The sequence below is a fragment of the Calliphora vicina genome, chromosome 4 (assembly GCF_958450345.1).
Source record: "Calliphora vicina chromosome 4, idCalVici1.1, whole genome shotgun sequence".
Taxonomy (NCBI): Eukaryota; Metazoa; Arthropoda; class Insecta; order Diptera; family Calliphoridae; genus Calliphora; species Calliphora vicina.
The window spans coordinates 60,417,674-60,432,690 of NC_088783.1; the positions used below are offsets into that span (position 1 = coordinate 60,417,674).

Sequence of the window (15,017 nt, forward strand, 5' to 3'; positions counted from 1 at the left end):
TATGAAGCCAGTTGTTCTGTGGTTCTGCATGTTTCTGCATGGTTACGACAACTATACTGTGATCTTTGTAACAATATATTGTTATCGTACACATAAAAAATGTTGCAAGTTAATGTCTGATAGAATTCTTATTATCAGAGTTATATGGTGGAATTTTATGAGGATTATTTCTGTGGAAGATCTTAACCCTCTAGCTCATATCTTTAGGGGTCAATTTGACCTCCTTTTCGAGAAAATCAAAAAAAGTCCTTTCAAAAAGGACATTTAAGGATTAAAATATTCCACGAAAAAATCTATCTTTTTGTAGTTAAGTTAACAAATGTGAATAAAATATATCTGTTGTTTTACAAAACAACTTAAGTGGAATTTTCAAAATTTGTTATTATTTGACCCTAAATTAGAAAGCTCTCAAAGAATTATACAAAGCTTTTGAAATTCTTTAAGGAAAAATAATAAAATAATTATCGATCATTTAACAGTTTTAAGCACTCCTTAAAAATTTGAAAATTCAACTTAAATTGTTTTGTCAAAAGTCCAGATATATTTTTCAATAAATAAAATTTTCTTAAATATTTAGTAAATATTAATTTTTTTTTTTGGATTATCAATGAAAATTTATATAATGATAACTAACTTTTACAATATGAGGTTACATTTAAAAATCTATATTTACGATGAAAACATAATAACTAAGTAGTTATTTAAAAAAAAAAAAAAATTATTAATGGCATAATTATGACTATTACCATATATATGTACTATTAAACATTTATATTAAGAAAAATGTTTACGCAACACTACTAATCATTTTCAAAACTCACCACTTGTGTTGGATAGCTTTGATACGTATTCAAAATAACGACCTTCTGATGTTAAAATAAATGTTGTGCTTAACACCTGAAAATAACTCAGATTTATTTGAAATTATTTCTCAATAAAATAACGTATAAATTTCATTCATTCTTTGATTTATTCGAAGTACCCAATATTTTTAAAATGTTTATTCCACAATTTTCTTTATAATGAATGATTACTTTGAATATAATTGTTTCGACCCCATATCACATACTCAAAATGTTGTTGCTGTTTAAAAATTTTTTTGGTTTATTAAAATATTGAAAAAGAAAAATATATAAGAATATAAGTAATTTTGTAAAATATAACGCAAATTTGCCCATATAGACTTAATTAAGTATGACTAAGTAATATGTTTAAGATTATTTTGTAATTACAATATTGATTTAAGTTTTCCTGACATTTATAATGACATACAGATTTGTGTTTATTTAGAATAAAAGAAATAAAGATTTATATTTTAAAATATTTATAAGTAAACTGTTCAATTGTAAAGGAAACATGTTGCTAACAATTTCATTGACTTGACTAAAATATAATGCAATGTTAAAAGGTTTAAATTTAAGGCTTTCATATGTTTTGAATAAATTTGTTAGAAAAAGTGTTGCAGCAACATGTTGCTAACAATAAGTTTGAATTTGGAGTGGATTGACTCAATTAAACTACAATTCGGTGTTAATTTTCAATATTAAAATGTTAGAAATTATTGCAGAAACATGTTGCTAACAATTTCGTTGACTTAATTAAAATACAATGCAGTAAGTTTTTAATTTAAGGCTTCCATATGTTGAGTAAATTTATATGATATGAAAAGTACTTTTCATTAACTTCTAACGAAAGTGAAACATTTAAGTGTTGCAGCAACATGTTGCCAACAATAAGTATCAATTTAGAGTGAGTAGTGACTCAATTAAAGTTCAATTCGATGTTAATTTTTAATAGAATTTAATATGTTGGGTAACATTTTCAAGGGAAGAGAAAATGTTACCCAACATTGTTGCTAGAGATATGTTTTAGGGAAAGTATTTAAATCGAAAAGTTTATAACAATGTAAATAAACAATGTTGATGCAACATATGTAGCATGGAAAATGTTTTATATTGCATAATTGCCGTCGCTTTATAATAATTCGATAAAGATTCATATTTTCAATTTAAATGCAAGTACATAAATAAAAATCGAATTTTCGTTAAAGTCGAACAGAAAGTAAAATGTTTGTATACAAATGTATATTTTCATAAAAATTGTTGTTGCAAAAATTTTTTTTTACGAATTTTTTTTTCCAATTTAAATGTTGAATAAACAATATTGCTGGCAACATGTTGCAGAGGATGAAATTTAGAAAAATTGTTATAAAAACTATATGCCGTTTAAAACATTTGGTTTGAAATTACATTTGAATTAAACAATGTTGGCAACATGTTGCATACGAAAATGTTGCCATTAGCGCTTCTTTTAAAACTTCTTAAGTATGGTCAATTAATTTGTTTTGTTATATTTCCCTTAAACAATGTTGCCGACAAAAACTTTTTATTTTAATAAAATATTTCTTTTGCTTCCTTTATGAAATTGAACAGTTTACCACCATTATTTTACCAAAGAAAAACTAAAATGTTGCCATTAGCGTTTTTTTACAACTTCTTAAGTATGGCCAAGAAATCTGCTGTTAATTTGTTTTGGTTACTTCCTTTAAATATAATTAATTATGTTGCATTTGTGCCTTAAGATTTTATCTGTTAATGATAATTTGTTTTCCGTTTGTTTTTTTTTTTCATTATAAAAAAATAAAATATGGTTTACATTAATGTTTATGTTTGTTTTCGTTGTTTAAAGTAATTGTTTTAAATTGTTATTTTTTTTTTCGTTAAAAGAAAACCTTAGGTTGCAAAATTTGTTTTACATTCATACATTTATATTTATGATTTTAATACAAAATTTATTAATTATTTATAAGTTTTTAATAAAGTAAGACTTTATTGTATATTACACTTATTTTGCTTTTTTTTAGTTAGTTTTGGCATTAATTCTTTTTTTTTTATAAATTTTTATTTAAACATTTTTTATAGTATTTTTTTTTTAAATTATTTAAGAAACTGATCATTTTATTTAAGTTAAAATTAAAATCTTTTAAACTATATTTCTTATTCCTTTGTTGTGGCTAAAGAGTTGAGATTTTTTCCAGCTTTCCATTTGAATTGTAATTTAATTGCTGCATACATTTGCATCTGGTTAAATGGAAAGAAGTGTAAAAAAAATCAGCTTTGTCCTGCCATCCAGTTCAGTTCTGTCCTTCTTCCTGTTCAATTTAACATTTTATTCTGTTTTTTGTTTGTCTGTTGGTCTCTAACGAGCTTAAATACACTCTCATATTGCTGTATAGTAAAGCAAAGAAAAAAACTTTATAAAGAATTTTACATGCTAGACTGTAAAATGTTGCTGCATTGTTTGTTTTATTGTTGAGCAGGGGAGTGCAAAAAAAAACTGCACAAAAGAGGACAAAAGAAAAAAAATCAAACCGCATCAAAGTTGTCTTTATCAGCTCTTTTGTGAAATGGACGACTAATGAAGTACTGTCCTAAAGCACAGCATAACCACAGCAAAAAATACATTTTGTGGTGTATAAATGAAGATATCTTTATTAATCTGCTATTAATGGAGTTACAAAGGAGTTGGTTGTGTTTGTTTTGTTCTTTGCAAAATGATTGTGAAAAATTAATTAGTAAAATAATTGATAAAAAGATGAGGTTCTCATTATTATTTTAAATAGAAAATATAGGAAAATTAAGTGATAATCAAAAAGCTTTATCAAAAGCTTGAAGTATTTTAAAAGCTTTTAAATAGTTTTTGAAATTGTAAAAATTCTAAATTTCCAAAGTGTATTTCACAAGTTTCTCTGCTTAAAGCTAACTAAAGCTAATAAAGTTTAGATGAATTTAAAGTTTTAAATGCATTATTGAAAATAAAAGCTTTTTTATGCTTTAAGTTTGATCGCTAATTTTATTCTAATTTAAGGCATCATTTAACATTTAGTCCTTTAATTTTTTATTTTCCATTTAGTTTTAAAATTTAGTCTAAATAAAGCTTAGATACCATTTATTATAGACAACAGCTTTTAGATGCTAACAGCTACTTTTTGTTACCAGAAGGTAAACCAATTTTAAAACATTTGAATTAATTTTAACATTATTTTATTACACTTCAAAAAAGCTTTGAAAAACTTTGTCAAAGAAAATGCTTTATTAAAGTTTGATAAATCTGTCAAATCTTTTGAAACATATAAACGCTTTTTAGGAAGCGAATGTATTAAAAAGCTTTACTTTAAACAAGTTATGGTTTAATCAGTGTTAGAAAAAGCTTTTTTATAAATCCATGATAAAGCTCTATTTAATACCGTCTTTGAACATTGTTTAAGGCTTTAAAAGAACTGTAAGTTTTGAATAATATTTAGAGCTTTAAATATACATTAAGCTTAGGAAGTTTGCGAGAAAGCTTTTATACATTGCAAGGCATATTACTGTGATCTTTAGGACTTAACACACAGTTTAAGTTCAAGTGACAAAAAAGCTTTATTTTAAAAGGATTTTGAAAATTCTTTAGAACGTTTAAAAGGTTTTTATATTAAAACTAAAATATTATAAGAAATTTCTGTAACAAAAAAGCTTTTATATTAAGAGTAAAAAATTTCCATAAAAAAACTTTCTTTTAAGCCAGATTTAAACACTATTTGGGATTTTGAGAGAACTTTAAGCTTTTAAAGTTTTAAGGACTTGAGGACGTTAGTGCATGAAACAACCTTGTCAAAAACATCAACTAGAAAAGAAAGATTTTGATTAAAACAAATATCCGTAAAAAAGTAATTGAAGATTAAAATGATTTTGAAAATTCTGAAGGTCTATTGTAGAATTTAATTTAATTTTTGAAGGTTAAGAAAACATTTAAATTAGTAACAGCTTAAATTCGTGTCATAGACATATTTAGCATAAAATAAGCTTTTTATTGTAAAAGTAAAATTTCTTTAACATGAAAGCTATGTATTAAATCATCTTTGAATATTCTTTAGAACGTTGGACTACCTTTTAATGTAAATATTCAAGGCCTTTGAGTTCATTGCAATGACAGCTTTAGAAAATTTAGAAATCATTTTCTACAAACAAAAGCTTTATATTATAAGTAACATATTTTCATTACAGGAAAGCTTTTTCTCAAGATGACTTTCTATTAACTTTAAGCCAACATTGTTATAAAATTTTGAGCAGGATAAAAAGTTTTTAAGTAAAAAGTTTTAAACTCTTCAGGGAAATGTTAAGACAAATTTAAGATAATTTGTTATTCTGATTAAGAAAAAGCTTAAGAAATATTTAAAGGAATCATTTACTACATATGAAAGCTTTCGCATATCAACAACAAATGTTTGTTACAAATTTAGCTTTGTAAAGTTTTAAAAGATTTTTGAACATTAAGCTTTTGATTGCCTTAAAACTAAACAAATGTTTAAATGATTAAATTATTACATAAGGAAGATCAACAGATCTTTGTAACAATTATGTTTTGTAATGTTTAGAAACAAGTATGAACTTTAAGCTTTATAATGCTTTCACATAAATTCATAAATCAGTTTCTTAAATAATTTTTTTTTTATTTTTTATCGTTTTTTGTTTATAATTATTTTGCAAAAAATTAAATTTTTATACCTGTAGTTTATTTTTATATTATTATAGTTATTATTATTTGTTTTATGAACTGAAAAATTTTACGAAATAAAAAGGTTTCTTTTTAAAAAAAAATTTAAAAATGCATTAAACTCAAATCGAAACAAATAAAATATTACGTGCTGAATTGCAATAATTTCTGCATCAAAACAATCAGACCCGCAAAAGTCGCAATCATTTTCATAGTAGCCAACGAACGAGGCCCAGCTGAGTGTGGATGTGTTTGTGTCTGACGATTGTAGGGATTTTGATTCTGATATTGTGGCGGAGGCTTATTGTACATATTTGGACTGGGATAGCCACCGGGAATGGGAGCCAAGCCACCACCGCTGCCGCCCAAAATGCCGGCACTGCCACCGGGTGGTCCACCAGTACCGCCGGGTCCAATGTGGAACGGCTGTTGACCAAATACGAACGGTGAATTGTATGGATTCACCGGCTGCAGACCATGAGGAACGCCTGGATTGAGTACGCTACCTGGATGATTGGGTTGTGGGAATTGTTGAAAAGATGGAGCTAGAGTGGGTGAATTATAAGGGAAGATAGGCAGATTTGGTAAAACGGGTATTGACTGCGGTGCGCCAAACACGTAATGGGGATCAATGATGGAGGGATTATTGTATTGCCCATTGCCACCATTCTGCCCATTACCATTTGAGGCGCCGTTGCCACCATTGTGACCATTATTGTTATTGTGATTGCTATAACCACCGTTATTATTGTTATTGCTACCACTATTCTTATTCATATAACCGTTACTGGTCTGATAGCCATTATTGCCCATTGAGGATGAGCCCGGCTTAGCACCGTTGCCATTGTGATTGATATAAGCATGAGTATTTAAGGTGGGATTTGAGGATGAAGAACCAGATGATGTACCAGCTGCGAAAATGTTAAGTTCTGGTCCAGGTTTTAAACTGGATCCTGTACACATACACATTTATATGGATAATGCATACAAGGATACATAAACACACACAAACACAAATTTATGTTAGTGCGGCGTTTTAAGGTTTTATGGATAGTAAGAGTAAAATAGAGAGCAAAAAACAAATAAAGAGAAAGAGAGAAGAGACAAAATATATGTTTAATTAATGTTAGTATGTATGTAAAACAAATGATCTCTGTGAAGTATTAAAGTATTAAGAGTAGGTAATTTAGTTAATATATATTATTTACACGGTGAGATACATATTTCTTTGAACAATTTACCAACTACATAAAAAACATGCTGTTGTGTTGAGGGTTTTAGGGGAAGAGCCTTAAGTCTAAAAGCCAGGTTTATGCCAAAAGAAACAAAATTTAATTTATTATTGTATTATTTTTGTTACAATAAATTAACAAACAAACTACTTGATGATTAATGAGTTTTAAATACTAAAAATGATTAAAGCTGAACTGAAAAAATAATAAATTCCAAATGAAAAAGTTTTAAATGTGTTGCCTTGTTTTATTAAAGTGTTTGTTTTTTATTCTTTGGTTTATTTTGCCATTTAGTTATATTTTGGTTTTAAATGCATTTAGTTAAAGCCTGTTTTGTTTTGTGTTTGTAGTGTTTTGGTTTTCAATAAATGTTTAATATGCTTTAAAACACCATCCAAATGTTTGTTTTCGTTAATTTAGTAAGCAGTGATTATTAAATATACTATAATGTTGCATTTTTATTGATGCTGTACCAAAGGTATGTGTTTGAATTTTGCCATTGGTTTATAATTTTTGATACCTATTTTAATAAAATGTAATGTAGTTAGAGAGTGTTGACTTTGAGTATTGGTTTTAGTTAGTTGAGAGTTAAAGCCTAATTATTATAGTTATAATTAAGTAATTATTATTAAGAATACATATAAATAGGAAACTAAAATGTTAAGAAATTATAGAATAAATAACTTAATATGTTGAAAATATTTAAATAATAGAAATAACTTAAATAAATTAAAAATTAACTTAACCTGTTCAACTCCAAAGATCTATAAAAATAAAATTTGTTTTAACAAATATTTGCTGTGATGGGAAAGCTGAACTACACTTGAAGGAACCGTGGAACCACACGACCATAGGAAAGTCTAGGTTTAAAAACAAACTGGTAAAAACCTTCAAGCAACTCACACCGTCAGCCTTAGACTAGGTATTATCCGGACAATGGTTTCTGATACCCTTCAGAACTACTTAGCTAATGTGAGATTACGTCTCAGGTAACTAGGTGATGATTCTGTCACTGAAGCACATGGTATCCCCATCAGATAAGAAATCTTGTGCCGATTCCTCATTATATCCGAACCTCGCAAAAAATTCCCAGAAACTCAATAAGAAAAACCCTATAGTTTGCTATAAAACTTTGACGTTTGTAACGTTTTCTTGAGCAATATTCTATTATTGAAAAAGCCATTTTTTTTGTTAATCTCCATCTCATTCTTGTGTAGGAAACCACATAAAATTAATCTTTTTTTATCAATTTATCAAAAAATAATGTTAAGCGATGTTTATGAAATTTATCGACATTTCCTGCCGAATCAAGTTAGCACAGATATCGCATTAATTGATTTAAATTACGAGAGATGCCGTATGTGTGGAAAATAACACACGAATTTAAACAACTTAAGTGTCTATGAACGTGAGATGAAGGTTAAAAGAAATGCTAAATATTGAATAGAATAGCTTAAATTTCTAATAGAAATCGCATTAATTAATTTAAATTACGTAGACATACATTATGTGTGGAAAACAACACAGGATTGTAATCAACCTCAGTGTTTTTGAATGTGAAATGAAGGGTATATGAAATGCTAAATACAGAATATAAAATGTTAAATATTACTTTATAAAGCAACATCTCCAGCAATATGTGTTCTGTACCTTCAAAACTACTGGTCCGCTTTCATAATGACGTACAAGCGAATCGTAAACAAGGACATAAGCTTCCAGAAAATGAGATTTGTAAATATCCTGTTAGAATTTAAGGTGAGGTACACCAGAAATCGTAAATTATACAAATATGCACCGATTGAATGACTTTTTCTTTGTTATAAAGCAAGTTGGAATATAAAGAAAATCGAAATTATCTTTTATACTTCAAAGGATATTTAAGTTACAATTATGAAATTTTCGTCTTTTAATATGATTTTATTTTGTTTTTTGCAAATATCTGCGGTAGTAAACAATATACTCTCATTTCTCATAAACTCCAAACAAACATGTAAGTAGTGTTTTAACAAAATCTCAATTTTCGCCTAGTCGTGAAAAATCAACAAATCTAAATTTTTTGACAAAAATGGAGCTTTATAAATTATGCTATTGATAGAATTTATTTTTTAAAAATTACAAAAGTGTGAAGACCAAGAATTGGATGCATCACTCCATGAAGACTGTTATCAAAGTCAACAACAGCTTACAAAATCATTGGCTACTACACAGTCAGCAATTTCAAAACGTTTGAAAGTAGCTGGATTCATCCAAAAGTATGGAATTGAGTACCATACGAATTGAAGCTGAGATACCTTGAAAGACGATTTTGCATGCCAGAAATGAACGCTATAAAAGAAAATCATTTTTGCACCGAATCATTACTTACGATGAAAAATGGATCCAATACGATAACCTGAAGCTAGGAGATCTTATGTGAAGCCCGGCCATCCAGCCGAATTGATACCAACGCCAAATATTCATGTCGCTAAGGTAATTCTCTGTATTTGGTTGGAGCAAATATATTCCAAACCTTGCCCCGTCGGACTGCTATTTGTGTCGATCGATGCAAAACGCTCTCTCTGCAGTTAAGTCATATTAAAGTCATACATCCAATAACAATCTTTTTAAATATCAAACATTTTTACGATATCTTAAACTTTCAAATCCAAAAAACATATAAGTTTGTATAATTACAAGCTCTATAATGTTTTGCAAACCAAGTTAGTCATTAATTCTATTTTCTGGAATCTAATGACATTCTGTATTCTTCGTTCATACATCAATTTGCAGTCGCATCAGTAGTTTAGAAAACAATGTGAAACAGTTTTCAATATTATTAAGCTGGTACAGAATCAACATATTTTGGAAATAAATTGTCTATTTATGGCGTTGAGGAATATTCAAGTTTAAGGTTTGACAACATAATCCAGAGATCCTCCAGGAGTGGTGCTGTGGGTTATCAAAGTAGTGACATGAATCACTTTTAAGCACTTTTTTGTGGTTTTTTCTAATTCAATGCTCTCGATTAGGCCTAAAAAAAATACTGTCGTGTATTTGAATATCCAAACTGCAGAATTTCACCATAACCGATTTCATTAGAAATTGTTTTTAAATAAAAAATCATATGAAAAAAGTTGCAGAGCATTATCTATTACAAGTCAAAACGTATCCATTATAAGTGGATCTTCGATCTGGAATGACCAGAAAGTTGGTCAAAAATTGTCAACTGCATCAGTTGTTTCCCCAGGGAAGAACATTCGACGGAATTATAGGCATTATAATAACGAGTCAAAATATAATTCATTTTAAATTTGAAAATGAAGAAAATGCAGAATTTGTATATTTGTTTGTCCGAAAAATTCCTATTGTTCTTAGCCTCCTAAAAAGTGTGGCTAAGTGTTCTAAAATCCCAAATCTGGATTCCAACATGGGCAACAGTTTTCGATACTGTGATGAATTTCAAATCATTCATATTAATATTTTACCTGATCCAGATCAAAGAAGGAATTTATAGGCAAAATTCCAAAAAATTCCAAATCTTGGAATTATATTTTTGCTTTTTTTTGTGAATAATGGGATTCGCTTATCCTACATTATAATTATTACGGAGATTATGTCAACATAAAAACTGTATCCAATTTTTAATAGGGGTCTTTCACAGATCCTTCCATATTTAAACAATTTATATTGAAATTTCGGATTTAGCCTATTTAATCTAAAATCCTAAAACAGTCGGGAAGCGGCATACAGTTTGCCATAATATACCTCTTTTATCAGCCCCAAACCAAATGTGGTTTCTATAGTCAAAAATCCCAAAAAAGTTTATTGTTAGTTTTTGGGAATTATGGGAGTAAGACTCTAGTATTTTGTTTCACCTGCAAAAATGTTCTTACTTATTCATATTTTAATCAAAGTTACTAAATAAACATAAATAAAATATAACATAAAATACTTAAAAAATACACTCAAAGCAAATAACTTATAATAATAATAATAATAAATAATAATAAAAACTAAAATAAACAGTAGAAAAGAAAAATTAAAAAAATCAAAAGCAAATAATAATCACCTGAAGGATTAACCGACGATGATGAAGAAGAGGTACTGACGCCAGACTTCCTTTTGCAAGTAGGATAACTGCCACAATCTTTGCCATCACGTTGACTGTAACTGCACGAATCAGAGGTAATGACACACTCCTCATTGGGCAAACAGCCAATGTCATTGCAGCCACGCCCATACTCTAATGCAGTGTTTACGTTTTTGTTTTTTTGGATTTTGATTTTATACACAAAGATAGATAGTTTTATCATTGTTACAATGATTGTTGTAATGATGTTGAATTGAAGTTGTTGTGATTGTAGTAGTTGTTGTTGTAGTGGTATATTTGGTGTATAAGGATTTTATTTATTATATATATAATTTTTTATTTTGTATTATAAAACATATATATTTTTTTTTAATTTGTTTTTTTATTTTAATGGCAACACAATTGTGGTAAGAGGATTTTTTGTTAAAGTTGTTTTTGTTTGGAGAGTTTTGTAAATAAAAAAATGTTTTGTAGGGGGAAAAAATAAAAAAAAAGTAATAGAAAATTAAATTAAAATTAAAATAAATAACTATATTACATTAAGGATGATTGAGATCTGATGATGATTTTGGAGAAAAATTAACGGTACAACATTGAGGAAAATTGTTAAGTTAGTGTTGTTATTTTAGCATTTTTTTTATTTAGAATTTTTGTTTTGGGGGAATTTTAGTGCTGAGATATTTTTGAGGATTCAACGAAATTAAATAAATATATAATTTGTAAAAAAATAGTTTCAAGTGAGTTTCTTGAGCTGTAATTATTATTTTTTTTATATAAAATTGGTAACAAAAGGGTCAATGTTTAAAAAAAGGAGTGACAATCGCTGCATTTAATTAAATTATTAGACAAATCTGTGACGCGCAACGACATTCGCATGTATTTGGTTGCGATTTCAAATATTATTGATGAAGAAAGTTGGTAGCCGGTAGAATATTCAGCATGCTCTTGCTCTCTTTGGTACGAGAAATTACGAAGACTCGTTTTACTCTTTAAAGGGACAGTGACTTCTTATAAGTATAATAAATGGCTACTGTTTGATTGTACAGTATGTCAGAAAGTATCGTTTACCCACGTCATATTCCAGGATATGTTTAGATTAATAGGAGGAAAAACATCATAATACAATTTTGAGACAGACTAAAGTACAATTAGCGGAACTGAAGAATTAATGCTGAGAGATCTTTATTTGAGTATACTTGCTAACTGCGGGTCATGTCACATAACCTAACCCAAGAAAGTAATTTTTTAAAGTATCTGTATATAAAAATAAATGAATGTATGTTTGTTTATTGGTTTTTCTGTGACCTCTAGTAAGTAGCCTTAACTACTGGACCGATCTTTTTGAAATTGTACTGTATATTCCTCTATATCTTTAAGGAACAATAGGATACTCTTTTTAAATTTCATAAAAACAAAATAGTTATTATGGAATATCTGGTGAACTATAATTGAGAAAGCCGAAAAACTTCTCAGAATTTACTTCGGTACTATTGTGCACTTCTTGACTAAAAATGGGCTGAATTGGAAAAACGGGCATGGCATCTGTCATACAAAATAAATAGTTATTTTCCAATATCTAGATAATTATTATTATAAAAGTCTTCAAACTTTATATGAATCAATTTCGTATTACTACATGAAGTTTAAGAAAAGGAGGGATCGATACAGGGAGTGAGTAACCTCTCATACAAATAAATTACGAGATTATTAAATACTTTTTGATTATAAGGTACTTCTTATTTAAAATGTATTGCTTGTTTAGAAGGTACTTTCCTTTAAAAGGTATTTTTGTTTAAAAGGTACTTTTATTTAAAAAGTTCTTTAGAGTACCTTTTTTTTAAAATGGTACATTAGTTTTAGAGGGTACTTCTGTTTTTAAAAGTACTTTTGTTTGAAAAGGTACTTTTGTTTGAATAGGTACTTTTGTTTGAAAAGGTACTTTTGTTTGAAAAGGTACTTTTGTTTGAAAAGGTACTTTTGTTTGAAAAGGTACTTTTGTTTGAAAAGGTACTTTTGTTTGAAAAGGTACTTTTGTTTGAAAAGGTACTTTTGTTTGAAAAGGTACTTTTGTTTGAAAAGGTACTTTTGTTTGAAAAGGTACTTTTGTTTGAAAAGGTACTTTTGTTTGAAAAGGTACTTTTGTTTGAAAAGGTACTTTTGTTTGAAAAGGTACTTTTGTTTGAAAGGGTACTTTTGTTCATTTGTTACTTCTGTTTATAAAGGTACTTTTGTATGAAAAAGGTACATTAGTGTTAGATGGTACTTCTGTTTTTAAATGTACTTTTGATTGAAAAGGTACTTTTGTTTGAAAAGGTACTTTTGTTTCAAAAGGTACTTTTATTTGAAAATGTACTTTTGTTTGAAAAGGTACTTTTGTTTGAAAAGGATCATTTGTTACTTCTGTTTATAAATGTACTTTTGTTTGAAAATGGTACATTAGTTTTAGAGGGTACTTCTGTTTTTAATGGTACTTTTGTTTAAAAAGGATCATTTGTTCATTTGTTACATCTGTTTATAAAGGTACTTTTGTATGAAAATGCTACATTAGTGTTAGAGGCTACTTCTGTTTTTAAAGGTACTTTTGTTTGAAAAGGTACTTTAGAATACCATTTTTAAAAAGGTGCCTTTGTTTTTTAAAAAAGGTATTTTTGTTAAAACAAATGCTGTTGTTTTAGGGTAGTTTCGTTTATAAGGGTACCTTTGTTTAGAAGGTACTTTTGTTTAAAAGTACTTTTGTTTAAAAGTACTTTTGTTTAAAAGGTACTTTTTTTTAAAATATACTTTTGTTTGTAATGTAATTTTGTTTAGAAGGTTCTTTAAACTAACTTTTTAAAAAAGGTATTTTTGTTAAAAAAATTGCTTTAGGCTTTGGGTACTTTTGTTTAAAAATGTACATTTCTTTAAAAGGTACTTGTAATGGAAAAGGTAATTTTGTTTCAAAACATAAGCTTGACTTGTTTAAAAATGTACTTTCGATTAAAAAGGTACTTTTGAAAACATAAATTTTGTTAAATTGATACTTTTGTTAAAAAATTTACTGAAATTTAAAAAGGTACTTTTTCTTTAAAAGTAAATTTGGTTTAAAACGTACTTTTGTTAAAAAAAAATTATTATGAAAAGGATCTTTTTCCTAAAACATATAATTTAAATGCTTCAGTTGGCGCTTCCGAATTGGCTGTAATTTATTCAGTTAGTTTTGCCAAATCATAATGGACAAATATAGCATTTAACAACTAGTGCAAATAATAAAATAATTTTATAACAATTGGTTCTATTAAGCCAACGTTCCGCTCTCTTCTCCCATTATACGGTGAGGTCCATTTCTAGATGAATTTGTCGAATTTTTGATGATATCAATTCAGATATGATCCAAGAGCGTCGAACGTGTTCCGACAAAGTCACTGTCTGGTGTAGATTTTGGGCTGGCGGCCGATCAGCGGTTCATATTTCTTTGAGAACGACATTGGCGAGACAAACACAAACAAAATTATCGAATTTGGGACGATACCAAAGTGCATGAGATCCAAGCGCGTCCAATGCATCTCGACAAAGTTACTGTGTTACTGTTTGGTGTGGATTTTGTGCTGGCGTTGTCGATGTTCCATATTTATATGAGAACTCTGTTGACCAAGCCATCACCGTCGACCATTTTATTTTGGCCTGAATTTACTGATATAGACACCAACGACAAATGGCACATTGGACATTCTGTAAGAGCGATTTGAGGGCATGGCCATCTTAAGTGGGGGCGATGTAACCTGGCCACTGAGATCATGCGATTTGGTCCCGTTAGAATTTTGCTTGTGGAGTTTTCTTAAGTCGCAGGTTTATGCGAATAAGCCACAAACTGCAGAGGCCCTCAAAGCCAATCTATTGGTGAGTCATTGAAAACTGGATATTTCCGAATAGCGATAACCAGTGAACCCGCGGCGAACATGTTATATTCAATACATAATGTCATCGATAGACCTTCAAATGCACAACAAATGTCTATGATTTCTCACACATACTTTGTTTTATTTAAATTAAAAGATAGGAAGCGCTTACTGAAAGACCTTTAATATTTTTGGGTTACAAAGTACTTTGTTTGACTGGCACTTTCTAAAGGTATAAGGTAATTAGCGTAATTTTTAGAAAATTTAAATAATTTAATGAATTGTTACCAATTAGGCACTTCTTTG

At 28.3% G+C, this 15,017-nt stretch overlaps 1 protein-coding gene across 3 annotated transcripts in view; it reads right to left on the reverse strand.

Annotated features, from left to right (window-relative positions):
* The window catches only part of Mnr (Membrane-bound Notch regulator), a 299,567-nt gene that overhangs the window by 9,965 nt on the left and 274,585 nt on the right, over window positions 1-15,017 (reverse strand). For all 3 annotated transcript variants that reach the window (XM_065510450.1, XM_065510448.1, XM_065510449.1), the window contains exon 5: window positions 10,816-10,989. In XM_065510450.1, coding sequence (XP_065366522.1) covers window positions 10,816-10,989 — 174 coding nt within the window. The remainder of the gene's footprint in view (window positions 1-10,815; window positions 10,990-15,017) is intronic.